Below are 21,586 nucleotides of genomic sequence, written 5' to 3' on the forward strand. Positions count from 1 at the left end.
GAAAACATTGTTAGCGTAAATTGTATAATATTGTATTATAGGAAAAATTTTCTTCTCTTGTTAATTTAATATTTAGTGCTTGACAATAATGTATTTTAGTGTACCATTTGCCACCGAGGTAGACACCTCATTTGCAAATAAAGAGATTTTGATTGATTTGATTTGATTTGATTTTTAATGTGGCTGGACGTGAACAGTCATAGTTCCATGACAGTTCAGAATGTTGCAGATACACGCTGTGCTCAGACTCTATTAAGCTGTTTTATTAAACGCAAACTGTTCTTAGTACTGTACAGTACCGGTATCATATCTTATTAGATTTTTACGTGCTATCATTATCTATTAATGTACTTACGTAGGCAAGTCAATAAGCATCTGCAATCTTACTCTAGTTGTCTTTAGGTTGTCTCTATGGCATTGTGTGCTCACCAACCGCTAGATGGCACCGTTGTCTACGTCTGTGGTAGGTTTCAGCGTTATCAGATCAGTACAGCTTGCACTGTTGCGACGTAACAATGGCCGCGCCACTCTCTGTTTGCACCAGGGAAGAACAGCGTTCTGTAATCTGTTTTTTGTGGTCTGAGAGTGTACCAGGAGCAGAAATTCATAGAAGACTTTCAGCACAATACAGGGACAATGTTATGCCACAGTGGAGTGTTTACCAGTGGACTGAACAGTTCGAAAGGGGTCGCACGAGCGTGAAGGATAAGGAAAAATCCGGGCGTCCACCTGCAGCCATAACTGATGCCAATATTGAACATGTGCGTGATATGGTCCTGAATAACAGAAGAGTGACTGTTGATGACGTGGAAAACCATATGCACATTAGCCATGGTTCTGCATATGAAATCATGCATAACAAGCTTAACTTTCACAAAGTCTGTTTGAGATGGATTTCAAAACAACTCAATGAGGAGCACTGTCAGCACCTACTGGACCATCATGCTAATGAAGGTGAAACATTTCTGAAACGGATCATTACCGGAGATGAAACATGGGTTCACCACTTCGATCCAGAGAGCAAACGTCAGAGCACGGAATGGAAGCATCCTGGATCCCCAGTCAAAAAGAAATTCAAGAGTCAACATTTTGCAGGAAAAGTGATCCTCATAGTGTTTTGGGACTCTGAAGGGTCAATCCTGCAACATTACCAGGAAAAGGGGGAAACAGTAAACAGTGAATGTTACGGTGATTTGCTGGTAAACAAGCTGAAACCTGCAATTCACAACAAACGCCGAGGTCGATTGTCGGAAGGAGTTCTTTTGTTGCATAACAATGTGCGTCCACATAGTGCTGCCCAAGCTTTTCAGATGCTGCGTTTCGAGGCATTGGAGCATCCTGCATACAGTCCCAATCTCGCCCCGTCGGATTACAATCTGTTTTGTCTACTGAAAAATGCTCTAAGAGGCTGTCGATTCAGCTACAATCAACAGGTGAAGGAAGCAGTGCATACATGGCTTGCTGCACAGCCAAAAACCTTTTTACAGAGGGTATCAGAAAGCTTGTGAAATGGTGGACCATGTGCATTGAAAAGCAGGGTGACTATGTTGAAAATCGATATCAATAAAAAGTGTGTACTCTTTTTGTAATGGATTATAAAAATTGATTGCAGATACTTATTTACTTGCCCTTGTATTTTGACTTCTATGAGTAAGCCCTTTTCTGGACAGAAACACTCAGAAGGGTCTTTCAATTCACAAAAATTCAGAAGTAATAGAAAAACTCAAAGAGGATCTACCCATGACTAATATTACTGTGCATAGTATAAAATTACAAAACAGTCTCCGACATTAGGAAGAAAATAGTGAACTATTAACTTTTGTAATACTGTAATTATTAAATTAATGTCATAATGGTCCTCCACCTTTTCAATATATAATATGCAATATTATTGAATTACTTTACTAAACTAGGGACTAGTTTCGGCCTTGGCTGGCCATCTTCAGCCTTAATGTAATACATCTAATAACTAAACTAATTTACAAACACACAATTGACATAAAAACAAATGTACAAACACACAACTGACATTAAAATTTGGGATGAACTATGTGTAAAATTTGAAAAAATTAGGCTCTAAATTCTTAGCGTCTGGAGTATGCTCATCATCCAGACTCTTTCTTGCATTAATATTCATAGAACTGTTAGTTCCATCACTGCTAATCATTATAATTTCAATTGCAAAACGGGAACTGGTAAATGTTGATTCTGTACTCAGATCATCAATCACCAAATCAATTTGAGTGGTGTTAGCAGTATGCAAGCCATTGGATGCCACTGTAAATAACCACCAGCTGATGCAGAACTGCTAGATGGTGTTTCCACATCGACCAACGTAAATAAAATCAAATGTTTCTGTAGTGTCTGTTAAAATCATGCTGAAAAGCTGTTGGACATCGTCAAGACGGCACATGAAGATATGGTAAATTGAAACATTCTTAATTTGTGGCTGGTATAAATTTGCATTCATTGCAAAACTTTTGTGTTAAAATGTAATGCAGAAGTGAACCAAATGAGAAAGCCGCTAGTGACGTTGTGTATAAGTGGTTTTACACAATGTTTGAGTGGACTGGCAGTCAGAGGAACTGAAATTCCAGCTGCCACAGAAAGACTGGCAAAGCAGTTCGGAATGAACTTTTTGGCGAGTTCAGGCTGGCTTTTCAGATTTTCGGGACACCATAACATAGTAAAATTACCTTTAAATGTATGGTAATAAACGTAATTAGCTTCTGATAATAATAATAATATTAATAATAATAATAATAATAATAATAATAATAACAACAACAACAACATTGTAATCAAGCCTGAAGCACTATATGCATCTGAAACACTGATCAATGGGAGAAGATCATTGATTAAAGACGTAGAAAAGCAAGAAAGAAAAAATGTTAAGGACAATTTTTGGACCAGTCTGCTCAGGGGGGAATCTGGATGATAAGGAAATCGCATGACCTCTACCAACACTCTGAGAAAATCTCAGCACAATTAGAAAAAGACGTTTGAAATTTTATGGACATATTCTCAGAATGAGTAATCAGTGATTGACCAAAAGAATTCTGAACCTTGCCCTATCAATGAAAGTACAAAACAGCTGGCTGCTCGACATTCAAAAAGATCTTCAGGAAATAGGCATCACAGATGACACTGTGTTAGACAGATCTAAGTTCAGAAAATTAGACAACAATCACCACTTTAAACATCATCCAAGGACTACCACCAACAAAACCTGGTTAGAAGATCACAAGAAAAGCCACAGCGAGAATATGAAGAGATTCTGGGAGAAGAAAAAGGCAACGGCATCAGCTAAATAAGTTCAATCACGCTCCTTAGTTGGGCATAACAAAGAAAGAATAACAATACTAATAATAATATGGTCTCAGCAACTGAGTCACAGACCTTCTGAAGTGGTGCCATCTAGACAGCATCCCAAGAATGACTTGAAGGCCCAAGATTGCTGACCACTCTTCAAAAACCGATTACCGCGAACATGCTAAACTTGGAATTATGAGAAGATGTACAATATTATAGGGAAGGATCCACCTTTCAATACTCCGTTGTAAGTTAAACTAAAAAGTAGTTACAACCTGTTTATTGGGACCGGTTTCAACACATTTCAAGTGTCATCATCAGCCAATTAGCGAAGATCTTAAAACAACTAATATATTGAACACAGGCAAAAAATTAACATTGTATCATATCGTAGCAATTCAGTTAATGTTCAAAACACAATAATCACAGTCAAGAGAGTAAACAGAACATCACTATCTTGCGCCGAAAACAAATATAGTTGAAGTTCATAAGCAGATCAAGTATGCACTTATGTAATAATTCAAGGTTTCTATTATTAGTTCGAAAAGAAATCATGGTATTGTGTTTTTTGAAGACATTAACTATACTATAGGTATTTGTATTGAATGTGAATGTGGTGTAAGCAGCTGGTTTGGGAATATCTTTTAAGAGTGTTGTGTTAGGGCGGTGTCTAAATTTGTTAATGATTTGTTCAATAAAATAAGAATTATAACCGTTAAATTTGGCAATAGAGCGGATGATGTTTAGTTCTTTATATTTAAGTTTTCCTTTGATAGCGGAATTTTGAAGGCGCGGTTAACCATACTGTTGTATGAAGCACGTTTATGTGACTGTGGGTGAAAAGAGTCTTGTTTTATGGTATTAGCTGAGTCCTGGCATTGCTTCCACTTACTTGTGCCAGGCTCCTCACTTTCATCTATCCTGTCCGACCTCCCTTGGTCAACTCTTGTTCCTTTCCCGCCCCCAACGCTATTAGGTTTCAGAGGGCTAGGGAGTCTTTCATTTTCACGCCCTTCGTGGCCCTTGTCTTCCTTTGGCTGATATCTTCATTTTTCGAAGTATCGGATCCCTTCCATTTTTCTTTCCTTCCCACCCTCCATCCCCCAGGCGCTCTGAACTTCGGAGCGTGGGTTGGCGACCACGGGGCCCTTAGCTGAGTCCTGGCATTGCTTCCACTTACTTGTGCCAGGCTCCTCACTTTCATCTATCCTGTCCGACCTCCCTTGGTCAACTCTTGTTCCTTTCCGACCCCGACGCTTTTAGGTTTCCGAGGGCTAGGGAGTCTTTCATTTTCACGCCCTTCGTGGCCCTTGTCTTCCTTTGGCTGATATCTTCATTTTTCGAAGTATCGGATCCCTTCCATTTTTCTTTCCTTCCCACCCTCCATCCCCCAGGGGCTCTGAACTTCGGAGCGTGGGTTGGCGACCACGGGGCCCTTAGCTGAGTCCTGGCATTGCTTCCACTTACTTGTGCCAGGCTCCTCACTTTCATCTATCCTGTCCTACCTCCCTTGGTCAACTCTTGTTCTTTTCCGACCCCGATGCTATTAGGTTTGCGAGGGCTAGGGAGTCTTTCATTTTCACGCCCTTCGTGGCCCTTGTCTTCCTTTAACCGATATCTTCATTTTTCGAAGTGTCGGTTATCTTCCTCTTTTTTCCTCGAATTAGTGTTATATAAAGGATTGTTGCCCAATTGTATTTCCTCTAATAACAATAACCACCAACACCACCACCACCACCACCACCACCACCCTCTAATAAACGTTCCCCACCCCCTTTCTCTATTTATCATTTCTTTATCAATTACTACGGCAAGTTGTTTCGAGTTGAACCTCGTATTTCTTTCATTATTTCTTCCTATTTTTTAATATATTTTTATTTGGCTTTATTCTTTTTTAACGTTTTAAATTATTTTAAAACCTTTATATCCACTTTGAATTTGACGAAATTAAATCCTACACTGTTTTCCTAAGACTTCATTCACGTCACCTTTTACTCTTCGGCCGGAGAAACAAATGCCTACAAGACCTGCCTAGCAACGACTTTACATAAGTGCATATAGTACTTGATCTGCTTATGAACTTCAACTATATTTGTTTTCGGCGCAAGATAGTGATGTTCTGTTTACTCTCTTGACTGTGATTATTGTGTTTTGAACATTAACTGAATTGCTACGATATGATACAATGTTAATTTTTTGCTTGTGTTCAATATATTAGTTGTTTTAAGATCTTCGCTAATTGGCTGATGACACTTGAAATGTGTTGAAACCGGTCCCAATAAACAGGTTGTAACTACTTTTTAGTTCAACTTACTACGGAGTATTGAAAGGTGGATCCTTCCCTATAATATTGTACATCATCTTATTTCTCCATTCAATACGGAACAAACATGAAGTTTTTAACTTTAAATTGGAATTATGAGTCGGACACCCTACCACAGATCCAGTGAGGCACTAACTGTGATGATATAATATACCAGTAATGGCTTTAAGCTTCCCACAAACTTCACCTTCAATCAATTCGTAATCATTTAAAATTTGACTGAGAAATGTAAAGTTGCTTTTCTGTAGGAAGAACACAGACAAAATGAACTCTTCCAAAGGTCTAGAATATAAGAGATACCAATCAGATTTTTCTTTTAAATTAAATAAAGTATAGACAGGTTTATTATTAACTTTCAAATCTCTCTAATTACAGAAATGTCTTCCTTATGCCTATAGCTCAATCGACGTTAACGAAACAGAACTGTTCTAATGGACCAACAAGGAGTGAACACACCCCCTCTGAGACACCCATAATTCCTCATGATTAAGGGATATTGTACTGTACTTTGTAATGTATTATGAAAGATAGATAAAAAGGATGAGCCTTTTTTGTTCGTGGGTTATTAAAATAACTACGCAACATTTTCTTTTTCATAAATACATTTGTAGGGAGAAAGCACAATGGTGTGAACAGCCATCGTTTTGTTGCCTTCCTTAATTTTCCTTCTTCTGTATTGCTCTGGTACAAGCCTCATGTAGTCTCACTATGTGAACCACTGGCAGCTCAATTCTGTAGTGAAGTCATCTACAGTATTTATTTGTTGCATCTGTTTTCTAGCCTTTATTGTCTAGAGAAATGTGAAAATGAAAACCTACAACCTGTTTTCCAGTCATTGACCGGGTCAGGGATGTAATGAATGAAGCAGATATAGGCTATTAGTACGATGGGGTCGCCACTCCCAAAGTGATTTATTAATGAATGATAGATGCTATGAAATGAGAATGGAGAGTGTTGCTGGAATGAAAGATGACAGGGAAAACCGGAGTACCTGGAGAAAAACCTGTCCCGCCTCCGCTTTGTCCAGCACAAATCTCACATGGAGTGACCGGGATTTGAACCACGGTATCCAGCGGTGAGAGGCCGACGCGCTACCGTCTGAGCCACGGAGGCTCGTTCTAGAGAAATGTATTAAATGCAATTAAATGCATCCCTCACCCCTTGAGGCCATAAAAGGTTTTTGTATATTTTCTCGCACAATTTGCCTTACACTTCAATGCTGAGGTTTCTTATGTGCCATAGTTTACCTCTGATTCTGTACAAACCAAAACCCGTTGCTCGTGTATAAGATCAAACAGCCAACGGTTTCTGTCCCCCACCCACAGGGGGTCTATGAAGAAACAGATGTAGAAGATCTACGGCTGATGAGAAGAGAGCCGATTTATTTGAGGATGGTAGGTATGAAGATGTGGAGATTGTCCTTTTGTGTTTTCATGTTTGTCCTTGTCTTCTCTTCCTGGTGCTGACCTGTCATTGTGTTTATCCAATTATGTGTTCCTATCCAAGTCCCTTCCTATCTTTCTAAATACGTCTAGACTTGTATTTATGATGAACAGGAGAGGGAAAGACTTACTGGCTGTCATGCTCCAGCATGGTTGAAGCTTTCATGACATCCTTCTTCACGACAGGCCCAATACGAATGTTGGCGTACTGAAACAAAAAGAATGGAACATTGAACTCTTTATTACCACTGTAAAAATGAAGTTACAGAAGAAAAAAAGTGACCTAGTCTTTCTTCATTATGAATCTCTAGAAGAATGTTGGCAACTGCTCATAGCTGGTATTATCATATAAGATATACAAGGGCTGTTTCTTTTCAACCTCTGATAGGCTATTAAAAACACACTCTCTCTCTCTCTCTCATCTAGCGTTTATCCCAAACTATGGGGGTCCACTGTTTTGCTATATCTCCTCCATTTCGCCCTATTGCTGAAATTTTCAGTTTTAAACCAATATCGTGCATGTCGGCCTTGATATTGTTAGTCCACCGCTTTAAAGGCCTTCCACGTGGTCTTATTCCTCCCGGATTAACTTGGAGAGCTGTTTTAGCAATTGAGCCTTCCGATAATGTGACCGTACCAGCGGAGACGCGCTTCCCTCACTTGCTCCACAACTGGAGCGACACTAAACCTTTGTCAAACATCTTTATTTCTTATGTGGTCACATCTGAGCCAGTCCAAGAGTCCATCGAAACATCTTCATTTCAACTGTATGAAGAGTCTGCTCATGCATTTTTGTCACTGGACGACATTCTGCCTCGTAAATAGCTGCTGGGCATACCATGGTCTTGTACATTTTTGCCTTTAGATGGTGAGGCATCTTTTTATCGCAGAGGACTCCGGTGACTTGTCTCCACTTGAGCCAAGCAGAAGCTGCATTTACCCATGCTCGGGTACCAAAAGTGGCATCACAGTTCAAAGTGAGAACTGACCCTAGGTATTTAAAATGCGTGGTTTTCTGCAAGTCCTGATTATTGATCCTTACGGTCCCGCTAGTTTGGGGGCCACATTCTAGGTATTCGGTTTTCTGGGTGTTGAGACGCAGACCATTCTCAGCTAATTTGTAGCTCCAAGTTTGTGTCTGGTGTTGGGAGTCCAAGGCGTGTTTATTGGGCAAGTACCATCATCCACATAAAGAAGGGTCCAGGGATGCAATGTCTGTATGTCAGCTGTTGCTGTATCCAAGCAGAGCATAAATAATAATGGTGATAGAGCTGAGCCCTGATGTACACCCAAGGTGATATCAAAAGATGGGGAGATTCCAGCTGGACCCTGGACCACACTAGTAGTATTGTGATACGTAAGTTGTAGCTAGCTTACATAGGCTTCCAGGACTTCACGACTACGAAAGGCTCACCATATGAGATCATGTGGGACTCGGTCAAATGCTTTTTCCATGTTTAGAAATGACATTTGTACACTCTTCTGCCTCTCCCTATATTTTCCCATCAATAGACGTGTGGCATGGATGGCATCGATGGTGCTGCAGCCCTTAACAAATCCACACTGGTTGGATGTTACTGTGGCAATGTTTCTGAGCCTGTTGTCCAGTACTCGTTCAAATAACTTCAGTGTATGGCAGAGGAGTCGAAAAGGGCGGTATGTTTCGCAGTCGCTCACGTCTCCTTTACCCTTCCAGATTGGGACTGTCTCTAGTTGTCCATGCACGGGGAAGTTTGTTCTCAATGATGATCTGGTTGAAGAGTGTGGCAAGGAATTCTGCAGTGGGCTTGCCAAGAATTTTCCATATTTCTGCTGGTATGTCATCTGGACCAGTTGCTTTTCCATTCTTCATCTTCTTTATGGCAATCATTAATTACGCTGCCATAATCAAAGGCATGGGTCCATAGACGGGATCAGTGATTGCAATCGGTGGACGTTCAAATTCTTTGTTGCTGATATCTGCAAAATAGTCTGACCATCGTTGAACGATAGCTTGTTGGTCTCGTAGTAATTTATTGTCAGCTCCCTTGATATGCAGGACGTATCCAATGGCTGGGTTGCACAGTAGCGGGACTTCACAAGTCGATAAACGTCATTTCCCCCCACTGGTGTGTCACGGTGGCCGTACAGATCCTGATAACAATGATCTTTTGCAGCAGCCACTGCTCTTTTCACTGCTCATTTCAGCACTTTATATCTCTGAAGGTCAGTATCCAGGCGTGTCTTCCACCAAGCCTTAAAGGCTACCTTTTTCTCCTTAATCATCCTTGACTTCATCATCCCACCGCCAAGTCTGTTTATCAACGTATTTTTGCCCGAGTTTTGTTTTTCCCATAGTTACTGCTGCTGCCTGATGTATCTGTTTTGCAGCATCTTCCCACATGTCCTTAACTGACTGGTCAGGCTTCACTAAGAAGCTGGTTAAAGGTCTTCATTTCATTCTTGTGGACATTCATTTTCCGCTACTCGATACACCCAGGTCCAGTTTTAGGAGTCTTAGGACGTCTGACAGTTTTCCAAATATCCAGAATAAGCAAGCGGTGTTGAGGGGGGGGGGGGGGGAGGGGGCGCAAATGCTGTTATATGGGATCACTTAGGTAACCTTTATTATCTTCAGATCTTGTTGTCGAACCATCCAGTAATCTGGGCAGCATGACCTCCACTGGTATATGTAGCCGGATGTGTTATCCTGTTCTTGAAATATGTGTTGGTCACAACTAGGTCATGAACCTCTGCACAATCAAGTACCGTATATGACATCCCTCATCGTTTTGCATGCAGAGACCATATTCTCCATGATATCGCCCATATCCATCCCGTTGAAATCCGACATGTCCATTTAAGTCTCCCCCAAGGAAAATGAACTCATCTGGAGGAATTGTTCCAAGATGGGCATCAAGTCTGTTCCAGAACTCATCCTTCTCATCTTCTGTGCATCCAGTTTGAGGTGCATAACAAGATATGATATGAGCAGATATTGATGCTAAATCAATCTTGGCAGAGATGAGCATATCCGACACTCTGACGACACTTGTGATGTTGATGCGGCAGCGTAGGCCAACCACTATTTGCCACACCATTCGATGTTCTGCTGGTGCCATGATAGATGAGTTTGTAGTCATCTCCAATTTCTTTTGCTTTGGAACTTCTCCACTTGGTCTCCTGTATACAGGCAATATCAAGATGTCTGTTCTTCAACATTTCTGCTAGCTCATGATGTCGGCCAGTCAACGTTCCAATATTTAGTGTAGCAAATCTTACTCTTAATTGCTCTTGTCGGACTAACTTCTTTAACCTACCCCGTCAACGGGAAGGTAACCCTAACTCTTGCACATTTCTCACGTCACTCGGGCGCAAGTGGCGCACGTCACTTTGGGGGAACGTCCTAGCATGTTCCGAATTTCGAGAAGACGTAGCCATAGATGGGACGAGGAATACCTCAACCGGCTGGTCGCTTAGCCTGTCGTTGAGGGCATTTTATACCTACTGCCAGGTAATACACTGACTGACAGTGACAATGCAACACCAAGGAGGAGTGGTTCGAAAGGGATGAAAGTTGGGGAAAAAACAGAGACGGCACGGATGAATAATTGATGTTTATTTCAAACCGATATGCAGGTTACACAATGCGCACGGCATCGACTCAGTAGGATGTAGGACCACCGCGAGCGGCGATGCACGCAGAAACACGTCGAGGTACAAAGTCAATAAGAGTGCGGATGGTGTCCTGAGGGATGGTTCTCCATTCTCTGTCAACCATTTGCCACAGTTGGTCGTCCGTACGAGGCTGGGGCAGAGTTTGCAAACGGCGTCCAATGAGATCCCACACGTGTTCGATTGGTGAGAGATCCGGAGAGTACGCTGGCCACGGAAGCATCTGTACACCTCGTAGAGCCTGTTGGGAGATGCGAGCAGTGGGTGGGCGGGCATTATCCTGCTGAAACAGAGAATTGGGCAGCCCCTGAAGGTACGGGAGTGCCACCGGCCGCAGCACATGCTGCACGTAGCGGTGGGCATTTAACGTGCCTTGAATACGCACTAGAGGTGACGTGGAATCATACGCAATAGCGCCCCAAACCTTGATGCCGCGTTGTCTAGCGGTAGGGCGCTCCACAGTTACTGCCGGATTTGACCTTTCTCCACGCCGACGCCACACTCGTCTGCGGTGACTATCACTGACAGAACAGAAGCGTGACTCATCGGAGAACACGACGTTCCGCCATTCCCTCATCCAAGTCGCTCTAGCCCGGCACCATGCCAGGCGTGCACGTCTATACTGTGGAGTCAATGGTAGTCTTCTGAGCGGACGCCGGGAGTGCAGGCCTCCTTCAACCAATCGACGGGAAATTGTCCTGGTCGATATTGGAACAGCCAGGGTGTCTTGCACATGCTGAAGAATGACGGTTGACGTGGCGTGCGGGGCTGCCACCGCTTGGCGGCGGATGCGCCGATCCTCGCGTGCTGACGTCACTCGGGCTGCGCCTGGACCCCTCACACGTGCCACATGTCCCTGCGCCAACCATCTTCGCCACAGGCGCTGCACCGTGGACACATCCCTATGGGTATCGGCTGCGATTTGACGAAGCGACCAACCTGCCCTTCTCAGCCCGATCACCATACCCCTCGTAAAGTCGTCTGTCTGCTGGAAATGCCTCCGTTGACGGCGGCCTGGCATTCTTAGCTATACACGTGTCCTGTGGCACACGACAACACGTTCTACAATGACTGTCGGCTGAGAAATCACGGTACGAAGTGGGCTATTCGCCAACGCCGTGTTCCATTTATCGTTCGCTACGTGCGCAGCACAGCGGCGCATTTCACATCATGAGCATACCTCAGTGACGTCAGTCTACCCTGCAATTGGCATAAAGTTCTGACCACTCCTTCTTGGTGTTGCATTTGCTCTGTCAGTCAGTGTATTTAGGCTGCCCCTAATAGGGAGAACAGGCGCTGCTGATTTGCCCGTTTTAAAGATGGTTTACTTAGATGGGGTATAGATGTAATTAAACAATACTAATTCTATGGTCTAGGCAACACCGGATATGTAGTGGAGAGTACCTATATGAATCGTGGTTTCTATGTCAATTATGTTAAATCGGACAGGATGGCTGACACTTAGGGCAAGAATTTATAGACACATATAATAAACTGCCTTTCTATCTAGTGATATCTATGGAACCATTATAGCAAATCCAAAATGGCTGTCACTTGGGGCGTAAAACTTTCACAAATATAACATCAATAACAGCAAATAAAGATCTAAAACTACTAAACAACAACACTAGGTCAGCACATCAAAATAAACCACAAACACCCGTCAGAAACCACAACAGAAACACAATTCTTGCATATACATCAATATGTTCTGCAGCACAAATTCAGTACAACTCCATCGTCACCCAGAAACACACACTGACATAACAAAGTGACTTTATCACTAAAAGTTTATTAGTTTCATACTTATTTTACCACATAATCGCCAAAACGATATAGGCATTTGTCGTATCGTGACACCAGTTTGCCGATGCCCGCTGCAAAGAAGTCTACCGCCATTACGGTAGTGTTCGTCTGGACAGCCTCCAGCTTCATAAAGTCCACCAATAAATACACCCTTATGGTCTCTCAGTTTAACTTTCTTGGCTTGTTTGGAGAAGAAGGATACACCATTGCTCAGACTGTCCTTTGGTTTCTGGAGTGTCATACAGGACTCAAGTTTCATCGCTAGTAACGATAGAGTATAGACTTCAAAACTCTTCCCCGTCACTATGGGAACGTGTGATAAACATTACGGCTGACGTCATACGCTGAGTTTTGTGCTCGCCAGTCAAAACTGTCGGGACCCAACGTGAACAAAGCTTCCGGTTTCCTAAGTGTTGAGTCACAATTGTGTACAGAGAAAACCTTGAAATATCCGGGATTGCTGTAGAATGTCCACTGAACATAAACCTCCATTTGTTTTTGTTTTTTTGCTATGGGCTTTACGTCGCACCGACACAGATAGGTCTTATGGCGACGATGGGATAGGGAAGGCCTAGGAGTTGGAAGGAAGCGGCCGTGGCCTTAATACCTCCATTTGTGGCGGACAAACGATGATGATACTTGTTTAAAGGGGCTTTACATCTAGGTCATCGGCCCCTAATGGTACGAAATGAGACGAAATGTAATGACAATTTAAAAGTCCAAAATCTTCCACTGACCTGAATTCGAAACTAGAGGACAAACAATGAATGGATGGATATGAATTTAAAACGATCAGTGTTCCAACCCGCAATGCCCCACATTCCCAGAAACTAGCGTTAAACAATAGTATTACTGAGCAAGGGACTGCTTCTAAAGCACAATACTGAATCGATGATGCTTGTAGTCTAAAAGGGTCCAAAATCCAGGTCATCGGCCCCTCATAATGGTACTTATCACTAGGAAAGTAGAACCATGGTAATTGTCATGTTGCGGGGTACTAATCAAAAGTAGCGTAGACTCGCGGTGTTCCACACATTATGGTACTACTCACAGGTAATGTAATGCGCACATGTAACAGACCTATGGTGTTTCTCACATTGCGACGCCATTTACAGGCAACGCAAACCTATGGTCTTCCTCACATAAGTGTACTAACCACAGGGACTCGTACTATCCCGTGGTGTTCCTCACATAATGAGTACTAATCATAGGCAAGGCAGACCCATGGTGTCGCTCATATAGTGGTACTAATCACAGGTACTGTAAAAGCCGAAAGCACACCCTGTCGCTACTAATCACAAACCTACTGTGTATCTAACATAATGGTACTAGGCGCAAGTAAAAGCGACCCATGGTGTTCACTGCGTGTTCGTACTAACTACAAGGAGTTTCATGGTTCTAATTCGCTCATCCCTTGGTCGCCCCTTTTAGTCGCCTCTTACGACAGGCAGGGGATACCGTGGTTGTATTCGTCTGCGTCCCCTACCCACAGAGGGTGGCGGACAAACGAAGAATTCAGGAGGCTGTCGAGACGCACATTACCTCACTGGAGGCAGACTTCTTTGCAGAGGGTTCGGAAAGCTGGTGTCACGATACAACAAATGCCTAAACCGTTTTGGCGATTATGCGGAAAGGTAAGTATGCAACTACTTAACTTTTAGTAATAAAATTGTTTTCTTATGTAAATGTGTTTTTTTCTTTTGTAGTCCATCGGAGGTTGAAATAAAACAGCCTTCGTAGAAGAGCAAAACATGCCTTATAACACTTTATTTTCAATGCTTTGCTTGTTTTGTTCTTTTAACATATTAATAGACATTCCAAACCTCTCCACATCTCAATGTCCCAAAGGCCCGGTTTCACAGTTCGAGTTTAAGCCGAAGCTATAGTAAGCCACGCACGCCGCTTAAGCAAGGCTTACTCTTTGCCTTAAACACTACGAGTTTCACAGTAGGGGGACCATGTGCAGCTTTACTAAGCTGAACATCTCCGAAGTTGGTAATGCTTGCGCATGCGCAATGATTCAATTCTCATCTTTGTTTACATCCGTAGCCTATGATTGATTGACTTTTAGGTTATACATCGTTTATCAGCCAAGATAATTTAGAAAAATGAACGGAAGATGTGATTCCAATAATAGTAACAAAAATAAAGTTTAAAAAAGGTCACTTGCCCGTCCTGCTGACACGTATTACCACTACAGTCCAAAATGGCCATAACTTCTGAACCATTCATGCAAATAATGTCCTGACAAGGTTATTGTAATCCTTATAAAATACTGGAGGAGGTCAAACAATTTATTTCGATGAGGAATTCGAGGATAATATCGAAATATTCATTTAATGTTAAGGAGTTATATTTTTTACCGCTGAGTATAGCATAAAATCGCTTCTAGAGGGCAAACGGTTGGAAATAGGTACATACCATCTTTTTTGTAGAGGTTTCTATGCTCTACAATTGGTACGCTTACACTTGGGGTCTATCGTTGATGGTTCACGCAGCGTACGCCAAGAAAGCAAGTGACCGACCGACATTTTTGTCTCTTTTACTGTATATCGGAACACGGAAACTGTATTATTTCACGAGCCTCGAAATATATTCAGAAATATAAGTTATTTAATGTTAATGTTATTGGTTTTACGTCCCACTAACTATGAATTTGAGCACCTTCACCACAGGACTGAGACAGGATCGAACCTGCCAAGTTGGGCTATAAGGGCCATTTTCTCCAAATCGAGTTAAACCTGGTATAAATTAAACCCGGTTAACTTTAGTACCTAGTTTAAAGTTGCGTCCATTTTCTCCACCAATTTCTGACACACGTTTAGTTTAAACGGGCGAGCTGTCGTTGGCGCTAACGTTGGCTGCACTGAAGGAATAGTCGAAGGCATGGTCGATTGGAATTGGCCAATCAGAGCCAAGTAATTCAATGACCGACATTTTTGTAATAATATCAGCTGTTTGTGGCGAATTAATGCTATCGTACGTAGTGAATAAAGAACAAATTCGGCGGGATATTAGCTTTACTGATAAATAAATTGTTTACATTTGTGCGAAGTGTTGTGTCATATAATTCTACCTATTGCTGTCTACAATTTATTGGAACGCACTTTTATTTCTTATTTTTCTCTGTCATGCTTTACCATAAACAAGTACCGTGGGCCTAATACGTGTCTTTTGATGTCTGTATTGTCTTACGGAACACACGGGAACGTTGAAATATTAAAATCCTGGTCTTTCAGCAATAGGCCTACGGTATTCCTTTCCTCAGAAAATCAACATTTATGTGAATTTCAAGTAAACAAATTCCAAGCATGCTCGGGATCTATCTCCTATCAAAATCCATCGCCCTCGGCCGGGATCAATCTCACAAACCTTGGATCCAGCAGACAGACCACTGAGGATGTATTATTTGGAGATGCATTACTTGATTCCATATTCGTTTATAACATAACCAAGTTCGCAATATGTCGTACTGTATGCATAATGCTCTTCTCCCTATAGCATTAATATTTCTATTGCTGGTATGCTGGCAATAGATACGATGAAACATTCTTAACTATAATCTATTCTATTACAAGTTTACTAGCAAGCATGAAATACTTTATTGTTTTTCTGATCCTACAAATATATAATCTAGCGATTAGAAATTGTATACCACCGCCTCTCCTACCGTGCCGGTCAACATTTTGATGGTAAAAATATTTTCGACAAATTAGATTCGAACCGCCTTGTCACGGATACGGACGATGCTGACTTCACGCTTTAGCGACCACAGCCACCAGGTACCGCATGAAGAGTGGACGTATTACACGACTTATGTAGGAATATTTTTATGCTTCATATTACAGTATTCATACCACGAACAGTATTTTACAGTATATAATATTATAAGGAGACTGCAATTTAACGTCTGTGGTCCCCGTTGTTAATGAAAAAAAAATGCCTGCTGCATCATATCTTAAAGCAACCAGAATCATTGCTTCTAGCGAAATAGCATTATTTCGTGCAGTTGACGTTTTAAATGAATCCTTCTTCGATACTAGACAATCCTTGCTGTTCGCTTATAAATTATAAATCCATCAAAGAACTCCGTTACATCCGATTTTCCAAGATTGTAAACTTTTGTTGGAAGGCGGCTTCTTAACCTCTCTTGCACATCAAAATTATTTCCTATTTAACCAAAGACTTCAATAAATTCTCCCATTTTTCTAATGCTAATACTAGGTTATAATTTTAGTACGTTTTTCATTAAAGTGCTGCAGTACTGGTAGTCAAAACTAACCCTTCTATTAGGAAAATCACAGATACGTTAATAAAATGTCAAGAAAGTTGAATATAAACGTCAGTTTAAACCAACAATATAGAAGGTTTAACTCTGAGCCAGGTTTAAACTTGATACAAAGTTTAAACCAATATGGGGAAAATGAATGTTAGTTTAAACTCAGACTTAAACCAGATTAAAATAAACCTAGTTTAAACTCATTTGGGGAAAACGGCCCTAAGAAGGCCAGCGCACTATCATCTGAACTGAATCCTTAGCTTAAACCTCAGATTCATACAGCTTAAGCCAGTCACAGATAACCTCGGCTTACCACTTGCACTCCCCACTGTGAAACTCGTCCAGAGTTTAAGCTCCCGCTTAAGCCCGATCCAAGGCTTAAGCGTATACTGTGTAATACACTTGGTTTACCTACCCTTTGAAAAACATGGAACCATGGTCATTAAACTGACAGAACATTTGCACTTGCATTTAATACTTTTATTATATTATCATGATTTATTCTATAATTTGCTTTACGTTGCACCGACACAGACAGGTCTTATGGCAACGATGGGATAGGGCAAGGAGTGGGAAAGAAGTGGCCGTGACCTTAAGGTACAGACCCAGCTTTTGCCAGGTGTGAAAATGGAAAACCATGGTAAACCATCTTCAGAACTGGCGACAGCTCACAGCTGCGCGACCCTTACCGCACGACCAACTCGCTCGGTTTTATTATATTACGACATGCTCAATGGACTGAAGGCAGACAATCCAAAGGACTTCAACACACTCAAGCTGCCAAAGATGTTCACCACACAAGTAACTCCAAATGCGCAAAATTGAAAATCCAATACCATATATATATTATTATATTATCATGATTTATTCTACAATTTGCTTTACGTTGCACCGACACAGACAGGTCTTATGGCAACGATGGGATAGGGCAAGGAGTGGGAAAGAAGTGGCCGTGACCTTAAGGTACAGACCCAGCTTTTGCCAGGTGTGAAAATGGAAAACCATGGTAAACCATCTTCAGAACTGCCGAAAGCTCACAGCTGCGCGACCCTTACCGCACGGCCAACTCGCTCGGTTTTATTATATTACGACATGCTCAATGGACTGAAGGCAGACAATCCAAAGGACTTCAACACACTCAAGCTGCCAAAGATGTTCACCACACAAGTAACTCCAAATGCGCAAAATTGAAAATCCAATACCATCTATATATATAAAATAACTTGTCCTGACTGACTGACTGACTGACTGACTGATTCATCATCGCCGAGCCAAAACTACTGGACATAAAGAAATGAAATTTTGGGGATATATTCATATTAACATGTAGGTGCTCGCTAAGAGAGGATTTTTGGATATTCCGTCCCTAAGAGGGTGAAAAGGGGGGTGAAATTTAAAAAAATGAGTGTATCTATATCTCAAAACTTTAAAAGCTTACAGATGTAAAAATCGGTATTTAGAATCTTCTTGAAAAATAAGGAAACCCGTATTTCTTTGTTTTCAGAAAATCCGAATAGGAGGGGTGAAAATGGTGAAAAAGGGGTTGAATGCCTTTCATCAGGATACCGGTACTTATATCTCAGAAACTGAAGACATTACAGATCTGAAAAATGGTACTTTTGATCCCTTTTAAAAACAAAGAAACACGTATTTTTTTGTTTTTGGAAAATGCAATTAGTGGGAGGGTGAAAAGGAGGTGAATTTTTAAATGAGTGCATCTATATCTCAAAACTTTAAAAGTTTACAGATGTAAAATTTGGTATTTAGAATCTCCATTAAAAATAAAGAAACACGTATTTTTTTGTTTACGGAAATCCCAATAGCGGAGTGAAAAGGGGTGAAAAATTGGTTGAATGCCTTTAATGAGGATACTTATATATCAGAAACTGAAGATATTACAGACCTGAAAATTGGTGTTTGGGATCTCGTTTAAAAATAAAGAAACACGTATTTTTTGTTTTTGGAAAATCCAATTAATGGGGGAGTGAAAAGGGGGTGAATTTTTAAAATGAGTGGAGCTATATCTCAAAACTTTTAAAGTTTATAGATATAAAAATTGGTATCTAGAATCTCCCTTAAAAATAAAGAAACACGTATTTTTTTGTTTTCGGAAAATCCCAATAGGAAGGGTGGAAAAGGGTGAAAAATGGGTTGAATGCCTTTAATGAGGCTACTAATATTTCAGAACCTGAAGATAATACAGACGTGAAATTTGATATTTGGAATCTGCTTTAAAAGTAAAGAAACACTTATTCTCGGAAAATCCAATGAAGGTGAGGGGGGGGGGGAAAGAAATGAAAAATTAATTGACTTAATTGTATGAGAATACATACATCTAATAAATCTAAAGTTGTTACAGACGTGAAAAATTGGTATTTGGATCTGCTTTAAAACAAAGAAAAACGCGTTTTTGGGGGGAAACAATCTTGGGGGGCGGGAGTGAAAAGGAGTTGAATTCCTTTCACGAGGACACATAAATAAAAAACTGAAGAAGTTAGAGTCGTGATAATTGGTATTTAGAAGATCCTTTGATATTAAAGAAACAAGTCTTTCTTGCCGGAAAATTCACTTAGTGGGGCGGGGGAGGAGTGTGAAAGGAAGTGAAAAAGAAAGTGAATTATTTTTATGGGGATACTTATATCTCAAAACTGAAGGTAATAGACGTGAACATTGGTGTTTGGAATCTCCTTTAAACATGAAGAAAGACTGCTTCTTTTAATTTTTTTTTTGGGGGGGGGGGGAGGTAAATAAACTTAACGGCGGTGGCGTGTAAAAGGAGGTGAGACCAATTGATTTTAATGTTCATAATGTACTTATAAGAAACCTCGGTTGCTCAGGCGGCAGTGCGCCGGCCTCTCACAGCTGGGTTCCGTAGTTCAAATCCCGGTCACTCCATGTGATATTCATGTTGTACAAAACGGAGATGGGACAGGTTTTTCTCCGGATACTCCGGTTTTCCCTGTCATCATTCATTCCAGCAACACTGTCCAATATCATTTCATTTGTCATTCATCGATCATTGCCCCAGAGGAGTGCGACAGGCTTCGGCAGCCGGCATAATTCCTATTGTCGCCGCTAGATGGGGCTTTATTCATTCCATTCCTGACCCTGTCGAATGACTGGAAACAGGCTGAAACAGATCATTTTTTATCTTTCCTGGGTTCGTTTTCAGGAGCCATCTTTTCCTTCGGAGAACGTTCTTAGATTACAGTAGATTCCCCTGGCATATAAATAAAAAATTAAACACATTTGAAATAAACGATAGGAATGAGACTGACCGTCCAATTATTCACCTCTATAATAAGGTCAATAATGCACGGAAGAATGTCATTCGTATCGCCAGAAATCCCGCACACTTGCCTACGCGCGACAATGGTGCTGGTCACATTGTCAACAATGACAATGGCAGCAGACGTAATTTACGGCCCAGTAGCGGTCTTGGCATCTTGCTGTGGGTTCCAGAACATCTATAATAATAATAATAATAATAATAATAATAATAATAATAATAATAATAATAATAATAATAATAATAATAATAATAATGTTCTGGACCGTCGTCAAATGTGCGGACCGTGCTGGAAACGGGTCCTGGACGGGTAATGACTAAGAATGCAGTCCGGCCGCCAGTTCAGTACCGTCAAGGCACCCAGACGACACCACGCCAGATCTCCTCAAGGATTTGATCCACATTAAAAATGCTCATAGGAAAACATGGCAAAGATTTAGGGACTCAACTGACCGGGAGGAATACCTGGACCTAGCCCGGGAAGTACGAAATCTATTGCTGGAAAAAAGATTGAAAAATGGGGGGGAACGTTGCCGTAATCTCTCAGAAAACGAGTCAGATCGCGAATATCGGCGGGTTATATATAAAACGATAAGCATTCGGTTATAAATTTCAGTATAATACCGTAGCGAAGCACGGGTATCTTGCTAGTATATATATTGCATTCCAGCGGGCAGTGAACTGAAATCATCCCATGATATTCCAAAATACTTTAGACCAGACTAAAATGAGCTACAAGAGTGATCTGTAGTGTAACAGAACGAAATACCGTAAATCCAACCAGTCACAATTATACGCAAAATGTATTTATATACTTACTGATGCTGTCTTTGTTGGTGAGACCTAGTGTTTATGTCCACTTCATCTTCTGGTATCGTGGTTTTCCATTTTCACATCAGGTTGTACCTTTAAGGCCAGGACTCCTTCCTTCCCACTCCTAGCCCTTTCCTATCCTATTGTCTTTGACAATACTAAAGTGACCGAGGTATGAGCGATGCTAGTAATACCTTTCATTATGCAGCCAGACCCTGAAATGAATGGTATGAAAATATTGCTCACAGGCTAGTTGATGCATGCATTTCTGCGGGCTTGGCAGCTTTATGTGTAATAGCAACAGGCTCGGTGGAAGAAAGCAGAGGGAAACTACATCATCCCTCATTTCTCCAGTACGCCTCTTCAATGATGCCTAGGCCATCCGTAACAGTCGAAGGCGCAACTATTGAGGATGAAACCAGCCCTTGCGCTCAGTACTCAACATACACTGAGTGGCCAAAAGTCATGGGAAGAGACTGAGTGTGGTGTTAATAAAGATTGCTCCTCCGTGAGCCCTAAAACGGCATCGACTCTACATGGTGTTAGAATCGTTCTGGAGGGATCTGGACCCATGCATCTTGCACTGATACCCACAACTGGTCTTGGTGTAGTTGGTGCGGAGTTCATGGAGCATACACCAGAATCGACAGCACCTCATAAGTGTTCGA

General features: G+C 41.4%; 1 protein-coding gene across 3 annotated transcripts in view; it reads right to left on the reverse strand.

Annotated features, from left to right (window-relative positions):
* The window catches only part of eIF5B (eukaryotic translation initiation factor 5B), a 501,408-nt gene that overhangs the window by 171,411 nt on the left and 308,411 nt on the right, over positions 1–21,586 (reverse strand). For all 3 annotated transcript variants that reach the window (XM_067136000.2, XM_068225162.1, XM_067136001.2), the window contains exon 18: positions 7,209–7,285. In XM_067136000.2, the coding sequence (XP_066992101.2) occupies positions 7,209–7,285 (77 nt within the window). The remainder of the gene's footprint in view (positions 1–7,208; positions 7,286–21,586) is intronic.

Source organism: Anabrus simplex, chromosome 1 (assembly GCF_040414725.1).
Source record: "Anabrus simplex isolate iqAnaSimp1 chromosome 1, ASM4041472v1, whole genome shotgun sequence".
Lineage (NCBI taxonomy): Eukaryota > Metazoa > Arthropoda > Insecta > Orthoptera > Tettigoniidae > Anabrus > Anabrus simplex.